Source organism: Heptranchias perlo, chromosome 3 (assembly GCF_035084215.1).
Source record: "Heptranchias perlo isolate sHepPer1 chromosome 3, sHepPer1.hap1, whole genome shotgun sequence".
Taxonomy (NCBI): Eukaryota; Metazoa; Chordata; class Chondrichthyes; order Hexanchiformes; family Hexanchidae; genus Heptranchias; species Heptranchias perlo.
In genome coordinates, this window is record NC_090327.1 from 51,768,657 (window position 1) to 51,793,897 (window position 25,241).

Here is a 25,241-nt window from a genome sequence, read left to right on the forward strand (position 1 = left end):
CACTGTGTAAATTTAACAGTGGGACAGGTCCTGAGTTTTTTTGTGCTGGAAATAAAATAATTTAGTATATAGCATTTTCCAATATTAAAGTTCATTCATTCATGCTGGCACTTTAAGGCCCCAACTTAATTAGAACTGCTAATCTAAGACCTTGCAGTCCTATGGTGCAGGAATCTATTGTCACCAGTTTATAAATAACTGAATGTTAGTATCAAAACTACAGAACTGTCCTGTTTGTCTGATCATATCTGCTTCCTTCCGGTTTAAACAATGCTTATTCAGCCTTAAAATTATTACTTTTAAATGTGTTTATTGGTTTTCTTTTTTATTGATTCTATTTATAATATATCTAAGAGTTCCTAATCACATCTATACCAATACATGCTGTTTTATTGTATACTGCACAATGAACTCCCATTTATATAGTCCCAAAGTACTTTTGAAATGCAGATACAGTTGTAATGTAAGGAAACACAACAGCCAATTTGCAAGGTCCCTCAAACAGCAATGAGATAAATAAGCAAATGTAAGAAATCTTACAACACCAGGTTATAGTCCAACAGTTTTATTTGAAAATCACAAGCTTTTGGAGGCTTTCTCCTTCGTCACCTGAGGAGAAAGCCTCCGAAGGCTTGTGATTTTCAAATAAAACTGTTGGACTATAACCTGGTGTTGTAAGATTTCTTACATTTGTCAACCCCAGTCCATCACCGGCATCTCCACATCATAAATAAGCAAATAATCTGCTTTAGCGATGTTGGTTGAGGGATGAATATTGGTTCGGACATCAGGACAACTCCCCTGCTGTTCTTCAAATAGTGCCATAGAATTCTTTACTTTGACGTGAGAGGCTACACGGAGCCTTGGTTTAACGTTTCATTTGAAAGACGGCATCTCTGACATTGCATTACTCCCTCGGTATTACACTGAAATGTCAGCCTAGATTATGTGCTGAATCTCAGAAGTGGGGAGATGAGAATGCTACCACTGCTGCAAAGCTGACACAAGAAAAATTGTACTGCTGCAGTTACATTTCTTAATTTTATTGCCTCCTCCAATTTTGTCTCTGATTTTCTCCCCATACCTTTTGTGTGCTGCAGACCATAACTCCACCTACAGCATTGGCTTTCTGGTACCTTCAGAGTTCTGTGGTAACACAAAATCAACTTCTATGACAAGCTCAAACAAATTCCGTGACAATAAAATGCAGATTCTGCCCGGCCGCTAGGCTCGCGGAGAGAGTACAGACTCTTTCTGGATGCCCCCAGATAAGAAACATTGGTGCAGAAAGCAGGAATTCACATTGAGTACCCAGCACCTAGCACCCATGAGAATATAGGGGTGAATCCCATTCCAGTTGGCAAGTACTGGTATCGCAGATGGCACACTAAGTGGAAGCTGAACATAGAATCTGAGGTGCTAAGTTCAATCATAGTGCCCCTATCACTTCCGCAGCTCACGCAGTATAGAGCAAGGATTGAACTGGCAACAACAGGCAGTGCATTTACTGTACCAACTGACCACTAGGAGAGCTTGATATGCAGGTTCCTTTTTAAAAATTAAACAAAATCAAAGTTTTAGAATGTATTTGTTGAAAGGCTTGGCAGTTGGAACTGGTGAGGTACTAAGACCACCACTTATGTAACCGTACCCCAACAAGGGGTCGGTATCTTCTGGAGAGGAGGAAAGGGAAGAAATTTAGTGAATTAAAAAAGCTAAATGAAGAGCTAACTTTGCCAAATACTTCGTTTTGTTTTGTTTTGTGCCTAATTCTGCCATCTGGTTCCATTTCAGTTGTGACTTTGATGACACTGCCCAATATCATGCTTCAGCCATGAATGTAAAGGGAGAACTTTCAGCCTTTGCATCAATTGTGGTGAAAAGTATGTCCATGAAATGAATTTTTCATGCTAATCTGCTTTAGTTGTTTGAGTTATTTTGTGGTGGATTGCACCAACAGATATCCATCTGTTTCCCATTTGTTTCAGGATTCAAGGGAGAGCATGATATCTCATTCGATACTGGAAGATTTGCACCTCCTTCTTGTAGGTACCACGTTCAGCTTTAATATAGATACCTACTCAGCATAAAAACGATGTTTACCCTTTTAATTGATTTCAGGATGGTGTCTGTTCTCTTTGTTGATATGGACTATGGTTCTTCCTATAAATCTGTAGATTTTAAAACCTGAAGCTTGGCATCGCCTAACTACTACTACTTGATATATCTTGTCTCCTCTTTTCAACTTTCTTGATGCTCTACACCTAATTTTCTCGATAAAAAATTAATCTACGACCAGTTTATAATTCATTCTATTCTTGCTGATGCTCGACCCCTTATGGGTTAGTAGATTAAACAGAGTGCAATATGCAGAGTACAACCAACATAATACTCAAAGTAGTTGAAGATAAAAATACAAAGAATTACAGGGTGTAAATAGTTGGTCTTGGGAACTTTATGTAATGAAAAAACAAAAGCTTAATTTAAAAAAAAACCTTAAAGGAACATTAGATTTGGTTTGAAAGGAACAAGAATTGGTGAAGATGAATCGGTGATACAAAGGCACAGTTTCCAGAGATAAAAAGAAAAAAAACACGAATGTTGTACATTTGAAGTAAAAACAAAATATGCTGGAAAGGCACAACTGGATGATCAGCATTTGAAAGCGACAGATAGGTTATCAATCTGTCTTAACAATGCCACTACTAGCTTGGTGGATTGTTGGTAAATGTATCCATATCATACTGATGCAATTGGTTCCAGCCCGAGTCTTGCTAACTTACTGCAGTAACTGCAATAGGTTGTGTGAATGTAAGATGAAGGTGAAATCCTTATCTCACACTGGACGGATCTGGCAAACCCTGTACCCCACTGGCAAACCTTCGACGGGGTTGATTATAGTTCCAGGAGAGTGCTACCCACTAACTCTTTGCTGAGGATCACAATTCCAACCAATTGGCAAGGGCCATTATCAAGAATTGCTTGCAAAGGCCACTATCAGAAACGTAACAGTGGAAGAAAAGTGTTTTAAAAAAAAATACTAATACGACTTCTTTTCTGAACAGTTGACTATTTCCCTGGAGATTCTCGCATCAAGTTTGATGTACACATAGTTGAAAAGTTTGATGTGTCATTTGGTAAGGAAGGAGAGACGATGAGCTTGGGCTGCACTGTCATCGTTCACCCCAACCTAAAGCGATTCCAGCCAGAGATTCAGTGGTGGCGCGATGGTAAGTGTTGTTTGTGTATAGGAGAAACCATCATGAATTCACACTTGGCAAGAAACTAAAGAACTAACCGCTTCAAAAAAAATGGTTCCTTAATTATCTCCCATCCTCTCCTAACAGTGTTGAATCTTACTGGAGTACTGTTCCACAAGCACTGGTCACCCCCTCCTTCCCAGTACCTTATCAAAGTGGCCATTCTTCATATGTGAGCTTAGATAATGAATATCAAGCTATTTGACTGTGCGGGACCTTACAGCCAAGCCCAACGCTGTTATCACCTGATGTCCAGACGTGGGCACTTTCTGATAGTGTTCAGCCAGGCACAGGAAATGTGGCTGATTTTGCCATTTTTTTCCCTGTCCTAACCTGGAAGCACTGAGATCAATTGTAATGTACAACTGCTGGTCTGGATGAGAGCAACTGAGCCAGCACAGACCAGGGCTTGAATCCGTAAGCTGCCTGGCCTGTACAGTTGAATATCTCAGCACACTATACTACCCACTGAGCTATTGGGAAAGGCGAATGAAGCTTCTTGTGATCAAATCTAAAGCTACTTCTTTTAAAAAAAAGTTATGAGTAGTCATTATACATTCAGGGAGTTTCGTGCTTTAACTGTTGTTAATATTGTATACCTATGGTTTCATGTTTAGCAGTTATAACTTGCAGCAAAAACTTAGCATAAATAAAGATAAATATGTCAAGTGTAAATGTAAAAACAACAGATTTAAAACATCTGGAGTTGTAACCCATTTGTCTTGATCTCTGCACCCGCTCCACTCTTGCATCTCTAATCTTTTCCATTTTCCCTACCAGGTATCCAGTTACAGCCATCCAAATGGGTTCAGATGCACTGGAGTGGTGAATATGCCTCACTGACCCTTACTCACCTAAACAAAGAGGATGAAGGACTGTACACTATTCGTGTGTTGACGAAATCTGGCTATGAACTGCACAGTGCATATGTGTTTGTAAGAGGTATGTGTGCAAATAAACATGGCAGACCATATGTCATGTGAGAGCCTGGATAGTATCTGACCAGCAGGCTATCCACCTATGGGAGTCATCAAGCTCAGCCCAATCCTATGCTCACCTAATATTCACATATGCACTTACCAGTAGGATAGGAGTCACTAGATAATGAGAAACTGATTTTTTTTCCCTCCCTCCCTAGCTCAGGGGCACTGAGAGCAAGTGTAGCAACTCTGCCACCACGGTGGATGCAACCAGCAAACTCAGCACAGAGTAGTGATCGTAGCTGGAGTCCTTCTAGTCTGGTATGGAGCAGTGCCATAACTTGTGGGCACTTACCGACTTAGCAGGCTTCAGGCATCTGCCAAACCTGTTGCTGAATGGGGCTGTTGATGCACAATGGGACCCAGCCTGCCTGTAAATACTGCAGCCTTTATGAAAGAAATGTCTCAGACACTGTCAGATGAACTGGTCTTCAGCTCTTTGGGCTATGACCTGCCAGTGGCATGGCTGTGAGTTTGCCTCAGGACAGAGTGCACAGATCCCTATTGACGGGTGGTGGTGGCAGGGAGGGGAGGGGTGGGGTATGTTAATTGTTGGTATCGTCCATTTGAATTTGTTGAACTGCTTAGTGCCTTTTAGTTGACATTGGCCCAGGTGCTTGCTATGTTGCTCCTGCACATCCCAGGAACTGGAGAAACCGTTGCTAGGTGGGAAGGGGTTCATTGATATGAGCAATGTAATCAGAATTGTGTTTCATTTACAGATACTGATGCAGAGGTTGCAGGTGCCCCAGCAGCTCCTTTAGATGTCTATTGCTTGGACGCCAATAAGGATTATGTAATTGTAACCTGGAAACAGCCAGCAGTTGATGGCGGAAGCTCCATCCTCGGTTATTTTGTTGACAGGTGAGTAGTAAATAAAGTTGAAGATTGGGATATTTCTCACTACATTTAATTTACAGATGCATTGTATTCTAATGACAAAGCACAATAGTTCTGTGAAGGTAGATTTTTTTTCAAGTTTCTCCCCTCCTCTCCTAAAAGCTTTGATTCATGTCAGAGTAAAGTTCCATGGATGCCAGCATCACTGCACTCCCTAACCAAGTGCCCTTTCTTTACTTTTGATTGTCGGCAGGCTTCAGGGGAGCGATGGAAGTGTAATTTATACTCCAGCTCCCAATTAGTCCTGCAGTATCTTCATTCTACTCTTTTGGTGGGCAAATGCTCAGAAACCAGCATTTCCATTCCTTTCAGGACTTTTCATGCAAAATGACAGTAACCAGTTGCAGTGCATGGAGTAAGTGTAGAATCTCGCAGGATATATTATGGTGCATGAAGTCACTTACCCCAATGGTGAACAGAGACACTCTGTAAACATTTTAAATTATAATATACTAGGCTGCCTGTGACATGGCGCATAGTAAGTCAGAGAATATAGTCACTCTCTAACCTGTCTTTATTGTCTTTGTGTTGCTATTTCTACCTCTGTGTCTCCTCTTTTGCTTCTTTCTCTCTCTTTTCTTCTCTGCAGGCTTCATTTAGGATGGGAGTTATGAAAATTATGAAATATGTAGAAATTTCAGTTACTAAGAAAAAAATGACAATGTAAAAAGTTTCAGAAAACCTTTTTGAGCAATTTTCTGGAACCGGTGGCTAGATTGTGCAGTCACAGGATTATATACTCTCAGCATAAAATAGCAGCTATTGTGTGTCACACAGCATGACGCCTTTAACATTGAAAATATCTGTCATAGCACCACCTGCAGGAGTAACAGTAGATATTTAGAATTAATTTTCAATGAAATGCACACCCCACGTATCAAGTTAAAATATGACAGCTTTGCAGATAATTCCAAAGTTTTAGCTCTGAGATTTTTGAATACGAGTTTGTGGTGAGTAAAAAAAATCACACTTGTGCAAAGGTGCACCTTGGGTGAACTGCTACATAATACTCCCTATCCCATGTCCTTGTTATGATGTGCTAACTTTGATTTTCTGCTCTTAGCCATCCATGGTTCAGTGATAGGGCTGTACTACTGCAGTTCCAATTTTCTAGCTCTCGCTAGCACTCGTGAGACTTTGCCCCAGCAGCAGAGCCTTGCAAAATTATCCCTTTACTGTTTAAGCTTCCACATGAAAATGTGCACTTGAGTGAGGTGTCAAAGAGCTACTGTACCCTATCAGAAGCCATTACCTTCAGGACAGAATAAGAGCAAAGGGGAGAAAGTATGCAAGAAACACTAAAAAAAGTGTGTTTAGGCAGTATTTAAATGTACTTAGATGTATTGTACAGCAGTAATCCATAATATTTTTGTGCAATAGTGATGCCAGGATTAGATGCAAGTTTACAGAATTGTAAGTGACTCACTCTACTAGATTTTTTGTTTGTTCCTAAAGCAATTCAATTTATTTTCTTACAGATGTGAAGTAGGAACCATTCATTGGGTTCAGTGTAATGACACCCCAGTGAAGTTTGCCCGCTTCCCTGTCACTGGGCTGGTAGAAGGCCGGTCCTACATCTTCCGTGTGCGTGCTGTCAATAACGTTGGAATTAGCAGACCATCCCGTGTATCTGACCCTGTTGCAGCCTTGGATCCTTCTGACAGAGCAAGGCTGAAGGGTACGTCTGATTGCTTACTCTGAGAGAGGAAATCTTTAAAGAGTGACTCCTTTGATATCATCTATAACAGCTTGTGCTTGGCCAAAGGTTTAATGTGCAAGTCAACGAGTCAAATAATAAATCCAACTTTCACTGCTCAGAATCAATCATTGTTGCATGTAAAGTGATATAAATTGAAAGTAAAACACACCAAAGGTAAGGCAATCCTCTGTAATATGATAGATAGCACAGTACATTAGAGCACCAAGATCTGGTGCCATGGAGTGGTGGGACATGGATTTGCTCTACCATGCCCATGAGTTTCTGAATCAGATGAATCAGGTTCAATCAAAAGCAAAGTACTGCGGATGCTGGAAATCTGAAATAAAAACAGAAATTGCTGGAAATATTCAGCAAGTCAGGCAGTATCTGTGGAGAAAGAAACAAAGTTAATGTTTCAGGTCGATGACCTTTCGTCACAACTGGACTCAGGTTCAATGGTGGGCTCTTCCTCCAGTGATAGGTGGAAAGCCAGGAGAATGTATTTATTCACCTCGTGCACCTCCTGGTGGCTGGTCCAGGGCAGTATTGGTAATGTCACCTGGCCTTCCTGGCTTCTTATCTTAAAAAAATCTCAAAAATATGCAAATATTGTGCTTATCAATGCTAGTTGATCTTTTATTGAGCTGCAAAGGGGGAGTCGAGGTACAGGGAAGGGTTAGATGGCATTGGCCAGAGCTGATTTTCTTCTCAGTGGGAGAGGGTAGGGGGAGTTTCACTGGGCCAGGGCTCATTTCCGTCTCTGTGGGCAGAGGAGGTGAATGCTCCAACCAGTTCTGTCCTAAAAGAGCAATTGGGGTCCTATGCAGGTCATAAATCTACCGGTCCCATTTTGAGGCCATTATCTCCCCATTAACGCTGATTAAGGTAAGTTAAAATCAGCCACTGAGAAACTGTCCTATACCCCTCCTCTCTATTTCTGCCTTTCTAACCGGTTTTTGATTCAATTTCCGATCCTCCCCCTAATTCCACACTCCTTAATCTTCTTCAATAAGTCTCCTGTTTGGTACCTTATCAAAGGCTTTCTAAAAGTCCATGTACACCACATCCACTGCATTCCCCCATCCACCATATCTGTCACCTCCTCAAATGCAAATTGTTGTTGCTGAGAAGTATAGCTAGACGTTTTAGATAAAATGCAACAATATTCTATTGACTGCTAGTTGTGTGCATTTTTCCAAGTTTTTTTTAAACCCTCCTTTCCTATCTTTTTCTTACACAATAAGAATGCTTTGAAAACTCTTAAAGTTTGATGAAAACAATGCTTTATCTTTCTGTGTTGTTTATTTTTAGGCATAACATCAGCCCCATGGACTGGTCAGATTATTGTAACAGAAGAAGAACCAGCAGGTAAAGAATATATTTCTTTCAATGTGTATCAGTCTGCTGAGATCAAACTCAATTGGTAATAATTCGGAATCAATCAAAATATTTTCTCTCCATAAAATGCATTTTCCATTTTTTTTCTCAGCAGGTTTTATTACACGTGTGAGAATGGGTGTTATCAGTTATGATTGAGGGAAATTTTAACTTTTGGGCAGCTGACTGATGGAGCACAGCAGCCAGCTGCCTGTTCCAGCGGCAAAGAGGCCCTGGCCTCATTTAATTAGAACCAGCGAGCTGTGGGCACCAAATGGACGCCCTGTGCAGCTCGTCCGATTTAGGCCGGTGCAATATCAGCCAGCATCAAGGTAAGTCTTGGGGAAGGTCGCGATCGGGGGCAGCAGCTCAGAATATTTTTGTGGGGCCTGGAGGAGCATTCCTGCTTCACAGGGCCCCACAAAAATAATTTAAGCTTACCCTTTTGGTGCCTCTTCTGCTGTATCGCCAGTAAAACTGGTTGGTGAGTACACAACGCAGGTTCCCACCAGTTCTGTCCTAAAATGGCAATCGGGGTCCTATGCACATCATAGGACCTCAATTTGCATATTAAAAGGTACCTACCGCCTGAAACAGGCAGGCCCTTTGGCCCTCAAGTGGTAGGCCCTTATAGAATTGGCAATGGCCAGAGTATTGGGCGGTAAGTTTATCGACTCCATTTTGAGGCCACTATCGCCCCGATAAGTTAAAATCAGTCCCAATTATCTTTGAGTGTGGAATGGAACATTTTCAAATCCTTCACCCTCAATTATTGATTGTGGCCGTTCTGTACTTAAGCCTGTACTTAAGTTAGAGCTAGTTTGCCCTCTTAATAACACCCCATTTGCGGAGATCTCCAAAAACATATGCCCGGATGTATTCAATGTGCATGGTAATAAAAGAAATGTCTCATCTGACTTGGCGTCAGGAATGCCATTGCTTTTTGGCATCTGGCATTGCTAAGGAAGAGAAGGGGAGGTTTCTAAAAATTAAAGGGCTGCTTTGACAAAGTCGGTCAATTGTAGCCGATCGATTATCTTAGTGAAAGCAGCAATTGTAAAAAATTTAAAGTTTAATTAAGTCTTTAAAATTTTCCAGCTATACCATGCTGCAGTAAGGTACCGCAGCAATTTTCCTACCCCCACCTGACGTGGGGCAGCCCAGCAGCGCTGTAAATGGGCCTGTCATCTGCCTTCTCTATGTAAAGTACCCTGACCTCAGGAAATTGGCCAGGGTCGGGGGTGCAGTCCAGGTTGGGGTGGAAGTAGCCATTGCAGCCGAACAGGGACATTTAGGCCTGAGTATCTGCAGGTGTTTGACCCTAGCAGCATCAGAGCCGGTCCTTCAACCAGTGTCCACGTGTGAATCTCCAGCAGGGGTCTCCGAATAATGATCATCAGGGGGAGCTCTGTACGATTTTTCACCTCTATAGTAAAGGGTTGCTTTCCCACTCCTGTCCCAACAGAAGGCGTAGTGCCTGGCCAACCTACAGAACTCACCGTGACTGAAGCCACCAAGAATTATGTTGTCCTCAGCTGGAAACCTCCTGGTCAACGTGGCCATGAAGGAGTTATGTATTATGTAGAAAAGGTAACTATCTCAAGACGCATGTGGAAAAGAGTAACGTAGCACCTCAACTGGCCAAAAGTCAGTTTAAACATGTACGGGTAAAATTGTGCTATGCAATATTAGCGTATGAACACCGTACCACTTTTGCATGAGATTCCTCTGGCTGCTATTTTAACAAAGGAATTAAGCCATTCAAGTAAAAACCCAGTTGATCTTTACTGATGCAAAATTTAGATGTAGGTATGCATCTCTATTCTCTCAATGTGCTTGATGCATCAAACTGACACCTTTTCTAAAATGGCTTTATATTCTATAGAGGGTAATAGCATAAAGGGAGTGCTGTATTATCCAGACAAACCCAATTTTCAACCACCCTCTTTGTATTAATAAACTAATTATGGACGAATATATAGTCTTCCAAATCAGATGTGCTACTGCAGCTTTTATTCAGCATCAATGGGGCATCTCCCTGATATATTGGCAATTACTTTTACAATTGTTCACAGATAAATGACATGTTGTCAAAAGTTGTGTCAGATATCATTATATCACTTATGCATGACATTATCATTATGATATAACACTTGGCTTTTCCTCCTCCCCAAACAAACAAAAACATTAATTGTTCTGGCGGGGCCACCATTTCCATCCTGCCTCCCTCTCTCCCACCCACCCCCCACCCCCCACAAAAACAGGCAACCCAGTGGCAGTGCAAATACTGCTCAGAGCCTGCCAGTAACATGTAAATGCCTGAGCCCAGCAGATTTGCCAGTGTCAGTGGTCACAGAAAAAGCCAACTCTAAGTGAATAATCAAAGCAGTGCATTTTGGTAGGAAGAATAAGGAGGCCACATATTATTTGAATAATAAGAGTCTGAATGGGATAGAGGAGCAAAGGGATCTAGGAGTACAGATACATAAATCATTAAAAGTAGCGACACAGGTTAATAAGGCCATAAAAAGGCAAATCAAGTACTAAAGTTCATTTCTAGAGGGATAGAATTGAAAAGCAGAGAAGTTATGTTAAACTTGTATAGAATCTTGGTTAGACTACACTTGGAGTATTGTGCACAGTTCTGTTCTCCATACTGTAAAAAGGATACAGAGGCATTGGGGAGGGTGCAAAAAAGATTCGCAAGGATGAGACCAGAACTGAGAGGATATCCTTATCAGGAAAGGCTGAACAGGCTAGGGCTTTTTTCTCTAGAAAAGAGAAGGCTGAGGGGTGACCTGATAGAGGTCTTTAAGATAATAAAAGTGTTTGATAGGGCACACATAGAGAAAATATTTCCACTTGTAGGGAAGTCCAAAACTGGAGGTCATAATTATAAAATAGTCACTAATAAATCCGATAGGGAATTCAGGAGAAACTCCTTTACCTAAAGAGCGGTAAGAATGTGGAACGCATTACCACAAGGAGTAGTTGAGGCAAAAAACATGGATACATTTAAGGGGAAGCTAGATAAGCACACGAGGGAGAAAGGAATAGAAGGTATGCTGATAGAGTTAAATGAAGTAGGGAGGGAGGAGGCTCATGTGGAGCATTAACACTGGCATGGACCTGTGGGTCGAATGGCCTGTTTCTGTGCTGTAGTTTTGATGTAACTCGATCAACTGGTTTTAGCACACCAAAATTGGTTTTAACTTTTACTAACAACTTGTGCCAAAATTGGTTGACTAGTTAATTTCTGAATCAAAAGCACCCTTCTTCCCAATTATTAGCTAGTTTAACTATTGTGAATATGTCTTCCTTTCTCCACAACTCTTGTACTCATTTGCCCTTTATTTTTTGCTTGTTTGCATTAGTGTGTTGCAGGCACCGATGACTGGCAGAGAGTTAATCCAGAGATCCCGGTGAAGTCTCCACGCTTCGCGTTGTTTGATCTGGCTGAGGGTAAATCATACCGTTTCCGTGTCCGCTCTGCCAACTCTGCTGGCATTGGTGAGCCTTCTGAGGCAACAGAATTTACTGAAGTAACAGACAAACTTGGTAAGTATGAATTGCACATGCAAGTTGAGTCACCTACCCTGCCTGTCTACCACATAACCTTACAATAATTGTTGTGGTGGCAAACTTTGAATAAAGCTAAATGACTGAATTTTGAACTACAGCTGTTTCTTAAGTGCTGGGTGGATATGATTCAATGATTCACTAAGCACCAAAAGTTGGGGATTGCAAAATGTCATGCAAAAAATAAAACTTAAGTTCCCTCTTTGGCTTTGATTTCAGTTAGCACTCACTATTTATTGCAGAATGACTGATTTCAATTTTTCTTTGGCTGGAAAATTTCACTCAAGAATTCACTGATAGAGTTTATTCAATGACTAGCCAAGTCATACAGGCTAGGAAGGTGCCAGATTCGATCTCTGGTCTGTGTGAGTTAGCTGATCTCAGCTGGAGTGGCAGTAGAGGTGCTGCAGTTGGCCTCAGTGCCCCAGGGTTAGAGAGAAAATTGGCAAAAAAAACACTAATTGGAAAAGATGAAGAATTAATTTCCTAGGCCTGTAATTGAGAAATATTCATTACATACGAGAGCTAAAATGGGAAACTATTACCTTGTGGCTCACATCAACGGTTGACTGTTAAATAATACCAGAATCCAATTATTACTTGAATTATGCTATCTTTTTATTGAAATTCTTCCTCATTACAACATAAAGTTATATACTCATACACTGTTGATACAGTATATCTCATGTACATAATACAGAAATATGACATGACATTATCGTACCATTAAGGGCATTTGAATTAATGACTAATAGTTTACATTGTATATCTGTGAACTTTGTAATTAATATTTGTTTTTCTTACCCCTGGGCTAAACTAAATGAAAATGTAAGTAAGCAAATATGTTCCTATTTTAATTTAAACAGTGATATAATTTAAAATCAATGGAGCAGCCAAAGCAGGGGAGTGGGGAAATAGGGTAAGGGTGTAAAGGAGGGTAATTGAAAGAACATCATGTTTCAATAATACGAAAATATCATGGAAATGATCGCTGCAAATAGGAATTTAGCCTTCACGTGGTGAGTTTTGTTAAGGAAAGCCTGCAATTATCTGATATACACTGGTAACAGGTGAGATCCTCACCCCTGAAGCATACTCAGAAAAGTTAGGCTTCAATGTAAACTTTTTGATTGGTTAGAAGTATTGAGGTGTAGCTGCAACACTTGTATTCTTGATATAAATGGGAAGGTCTGGTCTTAAGTGCTTGTAACACTTGTGGTGCTGCTTCCAATATAACCTTGTAGAAAACTGACAACCTGGCCAAATCTCTTCAGTGTTGGAAAGAGTGGGATCAGCATGGAGTAGGTGACCTCATTAAATCCACTGTTCTGCATTTTGTCCTCAAGGAACAAACAGGACTATAATAGTCCATCACTGAGCAGGTGTCGGCTTTGTAGGATAGTTAGTTACCAATAGTGACACAGTACTACCAAGTTTTATTAGGAATTCCCACCCCTCCACCACTTTTTTCAGCCATATTCATCATTTGTCTAGGTCATGTGAAACTTTCAAGCTATGTTGTTGAATGTTTGTAACTGAAGAGAGTTTATAACCTTTATAGATTACCTTTATTTACTACACCACAGCCCATCTCTTTTTGACGAGTTAGTAACTTGATCTTGCCTGCAGTAAAAATAAGATAACATTTGGCCATTTATTGTCCAATTCTGTACAAAGTGATTCAGTCACCCCTAGTAGAGGGTGGTGTCATCAGCACAGAGAACAATCCTGATAACATCCTGACTGGGCAAAGCATGATTTTCTTAAGATCTTCCATAAGTGTTGTAATAAGAAGATAAGAATATTGTTATCCAATATTTGCATTCACTGAGGAAATCCCACGTCAAGTTCAGCAAATCACCAGGTGTCACCAGAAGCTAGCTTCTCAATGAGATATCCTATCATAGGCTGTAATAATGTTGAAAGAACAACTCGACCGATCTGCTTTGAAACTAAGTTGGTGACCAGAAAGCAATTGTTGTGATTGAAATGTTGCAAAAACTTCTTCTCATTTAGCATGGTTTCAATTAGCTATGATTTTATTTTTTTTTGCAGTAGGAATACAAATATGAAGTTACATAAATATGAAGTTGTTATACAAATATGAAGTTATCAAAATTGACCTTGATCCTTTCTTGTGGACTGGCACAATGTTTGCTGCTTTCAATTTGGATAGGGTAACTTTGGTTGAGCAACTAGTTCTTTGGACAGAGCTTTGAGAACCATTGTGATTTAATCAGTAGCTTTTTTTTTTACTATCAAACTTCTTAGCAAGTTATTTAACTCTCTTATGTCTGATCTTCATTCAGTTGACCAGGTTACTGTTCTTTGATGGGATTTCTATCACCAGACCTTGTATTTGAGATAACTTTTCAGTAAATATATTATTCAACAAGTTTATCTTATCCACATAGATTTAGGTATGTAGGAAGAGGCCACTGCAAAATATTAGCATACATTGCTCTATCTCTTATACCCCTCAATGAAAAGTATCCATCTCTACAGATCCATGGGTAGTCTGTACCATATATTCACCATCTGTTTTGCAAAGTAGTTAAATCTAAACTGTCTAATCACCTTCCCTCTTTAGAGCTTGAGTCTGTGCCCTTTGCTGTAGAATTTATGATTCTATTAAACATATTAGGATTCAATTTACCAATAGACTTAGAATCATGAATACCTCAAGCGATCCCTTCTTTTCTCCATATTAAACAGTCCTAGTTTCCATAGCCTCCCTTACAGTTTAGATGCTTAATCCAAGGTTTTATTTAGCCATCTTTCGCTATATCCTCTAATGCCAGGATATCCCGATTATCGAATAGTGATCAGAATTGTACACAGTACTCCAGATGAAGGTTGGACCAGTGCTTGGTACAAGCTGATTATCACTTCCCTCTGACAATACACCATAAATCTTGTTTGCTTTTTTTTTACTGCTGTCGCACACTGTAGTAAAAGTTTTGCACGTGTTTCCAACCTCCTCAAGAGGAAGATTAATGGGGCTGGACCTGGGAGATGAGGAAGGCGGGACAAGGAGGGTGGTACATTTTCCCCACAAATTCGAAAGGACAAGGCTTTAAAGTGTTTATTCTAAAGTATTCCTTTAACTAAAATGCAATAAGATACACAATTATTTTCAATCAGTAGTCAATCATACAGAATAGAAGGGGTCTGAGACTAGTTGAAAAAGCTATTTTGGTTTCATTATTTTCTGAATTTCTGCCTTTTTTCTTTCAGATGTTCCAAAACCTCCTAATCATGTTGTGCCTTCAAGGAACACAAACACTTCTGTAGTCCTCACTTGGGAAGAGTCAAAAGATGCAAAAGAGTTGGTGGGATATTATATTGAAGCAAGCATCAGTGGATCTGGAAAATGGGAACCGTGTAACAACAAACCAGTGAAAGGAAAAAGGTAGTGATCGAGGCGAATTAATGCACGTGAGCCTTGCAAAAACAAAGCATTGGAAGGAATAAGGTAGAATTAAAGTGAAAGAGGTAGAGGGAGAATGAGTGTGCGTGAAGAGTGTGTTTGATCTACAATTTGTCAGTAAGCATTAAAATGGTTTTACTGTGCATTAAACCTGGCATAGAGATGCTAATGTCATTGATGCCTACTAGGTGCTTGTTGTGTGTGAATTAAAGAGAGATAGCACATTAAGACATATATGTGAATGAGATACCTTTTTGCTTTCCAGATATGTATAGTTTCAGTTACTGTGCTTCATATCTGAAGACTTCAATGTACAGGACAATACATGCTAGAAATGGAGAAAAAAGCTACTGATTACCCTTTCTACTTGTCTTGTGACCGGTTCTACGGAAAGCACCCTGTTTGCTTGATATTTTTCTCATATTCCACTAAATTTTCTTATGTTTTGGAAGAACAGGTGGAGAATCATCAGAACACAATCGAACAAGTGAGACACATTCATCTAATCAATAGAGATTGAAAGCATATTGGTATCAGTTGGCAGGGTCAGGCAGTTTGAGATTGGTCTCTAGCTGTTCCAAAACACACTAACCCCCATTAAAACGAATGGAACTGCTTATAAGCCCTCATCATCAGTGACGTGACTAGTGGCTTTAGGGAAAGGAAATATGAAATTGAGTTTTTTTTATTGGGCAGCAAATTTGAAGTTTTTTTGAATATAACAAATATATTTCTGACTGCATTTTTTTTTCAAGTAGACGTTGGGGGAATAATTTGAACAGAAAATATTCCACTTAGTTTTTCCTTTCCCTTTTAACTTTCAAGAGATGAAATCTTGTTTTTTTAGTTAGAATGGGATGTAATATTTGTTGTTAAACTGTGATTTGCAAAATATTTTAAGTGCTGCATTATCGGGAGAGAGGAAAACAATTCATCTGACTCCTGGGCCTTCAATTGAGATCTCTTGACTCCCGCCCCCCCACATCCCCCCCCCCCCACATCCCCCCCCCCCCAACAAATTGGATAAATGATTTCTCCCCTTTTGGTGCAACTGCTATGAGAAAATTGCACATTCCATTGCATGCTCCATTGCTGCAATATGGCAAAATGGAGGGAATGAAAGGCTGAGGTAGACACAAAGCAAACAAATAGAGTGCAGGACATTGTGTATCCAGGACAAACAAATGAGATTGAGGAATGAATGGAGCAGCATGAAACATAGCAAAGCCAGAAAGCAAGAAAAATGAACCGAAAATCCTTCAATTATGAAGGATTTCAAGTTATGAGAATAAAAATTAAGACGGGTTTTGGATTAATTCCATTGGTTGGAGAGTTGATGACAAATATTCATCAATTTAAATATGTCACTAAGAGAATGAGAATTTTTTTTTACAAAGTGAGTAGTTGCAGCACGGAATACTTTGCCTCAGGGTGGTTGACGCAGAGACCATTGCGGTCTTTTAAGTGAAAATTGGATAAATTGGGAAGCAAAGGAAGATACAGGCCTATGAGAAAGAGCAGAAAAGCTAGATTAATTTTGGATTGCTCTAGCAAAGAGCACAGACATGATGGGTCAAAGAGTCTTCTTCTGTGCTGTATAGTTCTAGGATCTCCAGAGACGAAAGTCTAAAAACAAAAAGTAAAGTGTGCCATCAAATTGTCCTTAGTAATAAACTGGGGCCAATGGGGGTTGGAGGGGCGGCCCATGCCTGTAGATGCACAACAGAGGTGCCTGTCCTGTGGAAATGGCAGAAAATAAGAGCAGCAGGATTGCACTCTGGGGGAGCTAGAGGCCCTTAATGAGCTAAAGAGATCATTAAAAAGAAATCTTTTCTCCCCACTGGGCTCAATGTTTTGGCACTATAAAATGATCGATTCCTTCAGGGATCGATTACCTTGCCTTCCTCCAATCTTTAGGGTCTTTTTTAGGCCCAGTGTGGAACCCACATCTAAAAACTGCTCAGACATGTCCCAAAAATGGGCTGTGGATATAGGGGGCGTGAAAAAAGGCATGCCCCTCCTTCAATGCTCCCCCAATTTAGGCCGCAGCATAAACAGGACGAGAAGCTACTCGATTTGCCGCCCTACCCCAACCTGGGAATTTTAGCTCATTATCGTAGATGGGTTAACACCTTTGCTAAGGACAGCTGAATCTCATACAAAAGCATCAACATGTTCACAGTAGGGTTGCCAACCCTCCCGGATTGTTCTCGAGTCTCCAGGAATAGAAGGTTGATCTCCTGGACACTGCTGCAAGCAACCCGGGAGAAAATTCAGAAGCAGAGTTTGCTATTGCGCCTGTGGTTTGCACGTGCAGGATTTCTCGCGCAACAGCTACAAATCCTGGCGTCAAACTCTTCCTGCTCCCAGTCTCATAAAGGAGAACTCGTGAAAGGCTGCGGTCAGCGTATGCAGAATGTTCAATGGGCACGTATAGGTTGCCAAATTTGGACCAAGTCCAAAACCAGACAGGAGATGAGATGGCTTCACAAAATATATAAAGCCACAAATAAAGGACTGGCTTAAATAAATTTTAAAAAGAGAATGAACTTCAAATGATATTTCTGAACATAGATGTGCTGTACAAATAGAATACAAAAACCACATACATGACCACTGGACTGCACCATTCTGTTTTCTTTTCCATTTAAAGCACTTGATATATCAAAGAATCTTCAACAGGTATTGGTTTCGCTTGAACAAGCTTCATTTGAAAAAAAATTCAGTCGACGTGACACTTTTGTATTTCAATAACCGTACAGATATCAACATGGACAAAAAATAATTAAAGTGTATGGGAGATAGAACTGAACAAATTATGATTTTTGTTAAATAAATGCTATTAAATCTAGTATGTAACATACATCCTTTCTAAAAATACTGCAAACAAAGACACTCAACTACAGGGGACCCAACTTTTATAAGGTAAATATAACAACATTTGCAAGTTGCGAGCAAATGTCACTTGAGGAATACATCCAATCAGGCAACCTTAGTTCATAAGCTAACTATCACTTAGTGCGGTTTCAGCTTAATTGTGTAATATTTTCATTTGTAATAACACATCTATATGGAAAAAAGGGAAAAACATTGAAAAAGCAATGTTTTACAATATAATTGTCCATTGAATGAAAACACTTATGTATATCAAGTACTTGTACCCAAATGTAATGTAAGAAATATTCACTGAAAGATGAATAAACAACTGCTGTGACACTTCGAAATCGATTACAAAATTAATTGATGTTGGACATGAAGTATTTTGTTTTATAGGTTTATTTGTCATGGGCTACAAACGGGACAATTATACAAGTTTCAAGTCAGGGCTGTCAATGCAGCCGGGCTTAGTGAATTCTCACATGAGTCTGAAGCACTGGAAGTGAAAGCAGCTTTAGGTATGTAAAAACACTTAAATTGTTATTTTATGAATCTCTCATTTTTGAAAGTTCAATTAATTATTTTTGAAAATACAAGTACTTATTTTTAAAAATACATTTACTTTATTTGAAAGTATATTTACTTATTTTTGAAAGTATATTTACTTATTTTTGGAAATGCAATAATTGACTTTTGGAAGTGCATTTATTGTTTTTTGAGTTTGCTCTTTAATTAATGACACACTGTTTTCACAGTGCCATCTGTATCACTTTCTCACCCATGATGCCATAAGTCGTTGTTCTGATCATGCAATGTACCTGTATCACAAGGAAAGCGTATTCTTTGTCACTGAGCCTATCCATTAGCCACTGTATGAAATCTCACATGAGTCTGCCTCACAGTCATATGTTCCAAAGCTTACCTGAACCATGGATTACCAGCCTTGCTCCAGCATAACGTAATGTATCCATTACAACACCACCCTGTGCATATCCTGTCCATACACAAAATCATCTAACCTCTTTTCTGATCTGCATTTACCACATTTTTGCTTGTTGCCTGTTTAAAAACACAAGAGCACATTGAATGCCTGTTCCCATGACTGCTGATGTCTGTGTTAACAAGTTGTTTTGCCTCATGTAAGCAAACGTTGTACCAGCTGTGTAGGCATGTGAAATACCTATCCCACAGGATCCTGCATTTATCAAAAAATAAACAATGCTCTTCTTACTCATTATCTTTTAATATTTCTATGTTAGGTTTAAATGAATGCATTAAAGTGTTAATAAATCTATATGAAATGTATTTAATTAACAATGAACATTGCAGATCCTTCAACCCAGTTCTAGCTCAAATTGATAATTAATTTACTGAGCAACTTGTGAGTTCAATGTTGGGCATTAGAGACAACAGAATAATAGCTATGGTCAGATTGTATAGCATTAGTGTAATAAGTCAGACGATTTAATAAGCCAAAGTAAATTACTGAGGCAACTTACTTTCTTCATATGAAAATATTTTATAATATTAATAGATCTGCCATGGCATTGCTCATGAATAGGTATGGCATTACCTGCGTATTAGCTGTACTGAGCTGATGTTGCTTCTTTTTTTCTCATTTAGGCCTTGCAGTTATCTCTTGAGGACATTATCTGTCAAGGCAGGAGTAGGACTAGGAATATTTAGGGGTGAGCTTCAGGGCTGTGATGCTAAGGTCAGGCAGGTTTCACTTGTGAAGCACTTTGTGCTTTCTAGAGGACAAACATCTGAGGGTTTGGGAGATTTCACTATTGGTGGGTTCATTTGTCCATCTTGGAGGCAGCTTGTGTGCGTGGCTAAATCAAGAGATTTAGGGCCCATTGGAAGAGCTGCTTTGTGGTCTCTTTGTGACTGTGTTATTCTCTCTTTTACTATCTATGTCTTTCTCTCTGTTACTCCATCCTTTTTTCTCTGTCTCTTTTTTCTCTCTTTTTTCTCTGTTATTTTCTACCTCCATCTCTTACTGTTACTCCCCCTCTTTCTCTATGGGTGAAATTGGTCTTCGCCAGTAGCACAAAATGTCCTCATAGCGAATTGGCAGCCATTTTATACGGCACCTGATTTTCTTTTCCACTGAAGTCAATTCACTATGAGTGCATTTTGCACTACTGGCAAAGACCAATTTCACTTCCTTTGTGTTTCTCACTTTTTTGTGCATGATCACACCTCCTTTTTCTCCATTAATCTATCACTGTGTCTCTTGTTACTCTTTCCTCTCTTGTGTTTCTCTCCCTGCAACTATTCTTGTTGTCTCGTTACTCTCACTCTTCCTGAGTTTCTCTATTTGTTATTTTCTTCCTGTGTCTCTATACAGTCATCCTTTCTCTCTGTGTTTATCTCTCTGTTGTCCTCTCACCATGCCTGGTGCTTTCTCTGTTATTCCAGTGATCTCGGTGAACTGCATTCTTTTTCTTTCACTGATCTGCAATTGCTGCCTTTTCCTTCGATGACCTATCACAATGGGTTCTGCATGAGGGATCAAGCAAGAGAGTGCAGCACTGCTAGTGTCATAGAGCCAGGCAAAGGGGCAAGAAGGAGAGTGTGGAGCATCAGAGATGACACTGGAGGGTGGGGAAGAATGGAAGCATTAGCACGAGCATGCCTTTGGCCTTTTGTCTGGTTACTCTCCTGTGAAGTGCCTTGAGAAGTTTTATTACGTTAAAGGTGCAATATAAATGCAAGTTGTTGTTGCTGCTCATAATTTTTTCATGTTGGCCGAAAGACATCAGGCAATGGAGTACAGGGGTGTGGATGGTTATAGTGGTGTCTGCTAACTGGAGGGGACGTACCTAGTCAAGGCTGTTAATTTTGCATGGGGGAGTAGGGGAAAGCGCTGAGAGGTGGGATTGTGAGGTTTAAAGGTAAGCTTGCGACTTTATTTTGTCAATTATAATTTGTTTTTAACGTGTTAATTATGTGAAGAAGTTTATTTTTACAGTAGGTGGGTGAGAAACTATAATGGTAGATGCATCTCAGAGAATTTTTTTGCTGCAGTGCAGAAATTCTTTTGGAGGGAGAAAGGTTTTGTGCAATAAGATTGGTGAATAGTGAAAGTAGAAAATAACCACTTGGAGAGGAGAAAACACAGTAATTTGTCGAATGAGCAAAAAATAAATTGATGGACATTCAAAGAATAAAGTTGAATGCTGTTCATGATGAGTACTACAGTCATGACATTAACAGGAGCCGTGATATTCACTGCAGACACACACCCTTTTATTATATAGAAAGAAAGACGTGTTTTACGGGTTCTCATACTTGTCAAAATGATTGCTGAAAGCTTTGAAATATTATTGGACTTATCAAGGCAAATCTGGAAACAAAATCCTGCCTAACACATGCCAGTACAAATCCATTGCTTACATAAAGTTTTATACTCTTTAACTTTCGAATGTGTGATGCTCTGTGTTAGAGGTCAGAGCCTTGAGTAATATTGCATTGTATTCCTGTCTATTTTAGGAACAGATGCATTTTATTCATTGTTTCAAGCCTTGCTTGTCGCCATGTTAATTGTTGAGCAAAAATATGTTCTTGCATCTCTTTCCTTGTTTTTTGTTGATTGCTTTTGTCTTCATTTCTTCATCCTGGAAAAAAATGAAGTATATCTTGTTGCGCAGAGCTGTTCATGAATGCCTGATTAATTACTTTATTTAACTCTAGGAGGAGGAGTGCCTCATGGTGTGTTTCCTGAACAAAGTGGTAACACTGATGGACTAACAGAAAGGTGTGCACGCTGGGATGGCAAGCATGAGGCATCTCAGCCCGCACACGACACTTTACTAAGTTGTGATGCTGTGCTTAACAGACACCTGCTGCCCACTGGCTATGATAATTTGCCATGCACAGAACCAGATATACCAAAGGAGGTAAATGCAGAGCGGACGAGCAAGTCTAATCTCAGAAGTCCAAAGGTACAAGATATGCACGAAAAGGGCCCAAAGGTACAAGACATACACGAGGAGGGTCCAAAGGTACAAGATAAGCATGAGAAGGTCCCAAAGGTACAAGATATGCACAAGAAGGGTTCTAAGGTACAAGATAAGCATGAGAAGGGCCCAAAAGTACAAGATATGCACAAGAAGAAAGATAACCTAGGTGAGAAATCAGGGAAACAATATTAAAGTTAAACACATAAAGAGATGCAATCATATTCTGAGAAGAACTGATCTGCTCTCAGTGAATGGGATTGATGAACTTGATTCATTGTTAAGGAGGTTTGATGGATGATAACATAAAACAATTTTACATTTTATTACCTCTCACATCAAAAGAAGTCTCTGAACACTTTAAAAGGAGGAGAGAAGCACACTGAGCAGGAGGTAGGAGTAGATTGGTGGCAGAAACAAAACATGGTTTGAGAAATAGGTTTTAAGGAGACTTTGGAAGGAAGAGGGAGAGGCGTATCAGTGAATAGTTTTCAGAGATAGTTCCAAGAAGCAAGGGCCTAGTAGCAGAAAGATTGGACTCAAATGGTGAAATGGGACATGAGCAGTAATCTAAATTCAGAGAAGTGGGGGGCTATGGAGGAGATATACAACTGGAGAAAGCCATGAAAAGATGTGAAAATGAAACGAGGACTTTGACATTCAAGGATTGAGGGTGGGGGGGCGGGGCAGTGGGCAGTGGAGCTTAGCAAAGAAAGGAGTGAAATCATAATGTGCTCATAGCTGTTTTGTTGGAAATAAGCCTTGTGTATATTGATTACACACTCAGTCTCATGAGTTGGGAATAGACCAGTTCAACCAGAAGCACAGTTGAACAGGTGATCTTTTTCACTTTGTGCTAAGAGGCAATCACAGCCATTCATGTAGCACAACAGCAGTTGTCATCCTTGTCAGGAAGCCATTGCTATTCCTCATGGCGTTACTTTCAGAATTCCATTAAAAGCAAAGCTATGTTAAAAGTGCTGCACAGTGTACTTCATTTAGTAAGAACCATTTAATTTGCAATGATCTTTTTTATTTGTTCTTTGGATGTGGGCAACACTAACAAGGCAGTATTTATTGCCTGTGCCTAGTTGCCCTGAGAGAATTAAGTCAGCCATGTAATGTGGGACTGGAGTTGCATGTAAACCAGACCATTAGGGATGGCAGGTTTCTGTCCCTAAAGGACATTAGTGAGCCAGTTGTGTTTTTACAAAAACGCAATCATAATGTGCTCAGAGCTGCTTTCCTGAGACTATGCATCCAACAGCTTTCATTGTCATTTATTTGTTGCTAGCCCAGAAATTACCAGATTTATTAAATTCAATTTCCTATAACTTGCCATGGCTGTATTTATACTGATAACCTCTAGGTTACTAGCCCAGCGATATAGCCATGAGGCTACCATACCCTATATAGCAATATGATATTAACATCCAATTATAGCACAGGCTTATGATTTTAGCAAACAAAATGGTTCTTGAAGTATGAGGTACTAGAATCCTTTTCCCCAGTTCCATCAATTCTTAGGGAGGGATAAATGCTTGATGGCTATTCTTGATAGATTTGTGTTGAATGATGACATACTGAGAGAGATACTGTTATCTTGTACCACTGAATTCTTCCCACTTTTTCCAAGTGAGTTCATTAGCTTGTGACTTGAAGGTTCCTTGAAGTTGATATGCCCCTACTTTACAGCACAATAGTGACTGCTGTGGATCTTTATGGTGCAGTTGTTTTATAAAGATAGGGCTTGATTTAATGTTTACCATGCATTTCGGTCTTCAAACAAAGCTTATATTCCCTCTTGATGCTGGACTGCAAACTTTGTATTTTATTTCTTTTCAAGTATGTAAACAGTGACGAGGACTGGAAAAGACTTAAGGAAGACATAGATAAGTTAGCAGAATGGGTAAACAGGTGACAATTGTAATTTAATGTGGTTAAGTGTGAGGTAATACATTATGGGACAAAAAAAACAAGGAATGGGAATATATACTTAATGCAAAGTCATTGAAGGGTGTGGATGAACAGAGAGATAAAATTCATGCAAGTGTGAGTGCAGGTGGATGAAGCCATAGAAAAAGGACAAGAGAATTTTGAGTTTTATTAATAGGGACATAAGAGTACAAGAGTAAAGAAGTAATGATTTTTTTTAACAAACATTAGCTAAACCACAGTTAGAATATTGTGTGCAGTTTTGGGCACCCCATTATAGAAAGTGAAAATTTATACTATTTTTAATTAAGACAGAAATTGTTGCTTTCTAATCATTGAAACTAATTACACTCAAAAGAGTAAATGCTAATAATTAATTGTACCTTTTAACCTTACGATATGGACTCGTTTGGTCCATTTCCAGGACCTTCTCAAGGGCAATTAGGGATGGGCAATAAATGCCGGCCTCGCCAGCGACGCCCACATCCCATGAACGAATAAAAAAAAAGACAGATTCTATAGTTACTCAGCATAGTTCTGTGAAGAGATTGTAAGCAGGGGGTTACTGTAGGCTGTTTCATTCCACTTTTGATTGTGGATCTGAATCCTGACCATAGCTGAAACTACAGACCGAAGAACCTTGATGAGTCTTAGCAGTGCCGTGCAAACAGGGAAGAATTCAAATTCTGTTTGTATTATCCTTTGATAACCTCACTTTATTCTATCATCACCCCTGTGTTCGCTAACCAACATTGGCTAATGCCTCGAATTTAAAATTCTCATCCTTGTGTTCCAATCCCTTCATGGCCTTGCTTCTCCCTATCTCTGTAACCTCCTCCAGCCTTACAACCCTCCGAGATCTCTGCGTTCCTCCAATTGTGGCCTCTTGTGCATTCGCGACTTCCTTCGCCCCACCATCAATGTGGTTGATTCTTAATTGCCCTCTGAAATGGCCTAGCAAGCCACTCAGTTGTACAATCTCGCTACAAAAAGTCATAATAAGAATAAAACCGGACGGACCACCCGGCATCGGACCACTAGGCACCGGACACGACAACGGCAAAACACCAAGCCCAGTCGACCCTGCAAGGTCCTCCTTACTAACATCTGGGGACTTGTGCCAAAATTGGGAGAGCTGTCCCACAGACTAGTCAAGCAACAGCCTGACATCTTCTTCGACAGCACCTCCCAAACCCGCGACCTCTACCACCTAGAAGGACAAGAGCAGCAGGCACATGG

The 25,241-nt window shown here is 39.9% G+C and overlaps 1 protein-coding gene across 4 annotated transcripts in view; it reads left to right on the forward strand.

Annotated features, from left to right (window-relative positions):
- The window catches only part of LOC137313965 (myomesin-1-like), a 133,632-nt gene that overhangs the window by 31,677 nt on the left and 76,714 nt on the right, over positions 1-25,241 (forward strand). For 2 of the 4 annotated variants that reach the window (XM_067979657.1, XM_067979668.1), the window contains exons 7-18: positions 1,795-1,883; positions 1,989-2,045; positions 3,066-3,230; positions 4,041-4,202; positions 4,963-5,104; positions 6,619-6,818; positions 8,151-8,207; positions 9,682-9,806; positions 11,591-11,774; positions 15,033-15,207; positions 18,499-18,620; positions 21,802-21,819. In XM_067979657.1, coding sequence (XP_067835758.1) covers positions 1,795-1,883; positions 1,989-2,045; positions 3,066-3,230; positions 4,041-4,202; positions 4,963-5,104; positions 6,619-6,818; positions 8,151-8,207; positions 9,682-9,806; positions 11,591-11,774; positions 15,033-15,207; positions 18,499-18,620; positions 21,802-21,819 — 1,496 coding nt within the window. The remainder of the gene's footprint in view (positions 1-1,794; positions 1,884-1,988; positions 2,046-3,065; positions 3,231-4,040; positions 4,203-4,962; positions 5,105-6,618; positions 6,819-8,150; positions 8,208-9,681; positions 9,807-11,590; positions 11,775-15,032; positions 15,208-18,498; positions 18,621-21,801; positions 21,820-25,241) is intronic. The other 2 variants (XM_067979666.1, XM_067979675.1) reach the window with 1 other exon arrangement.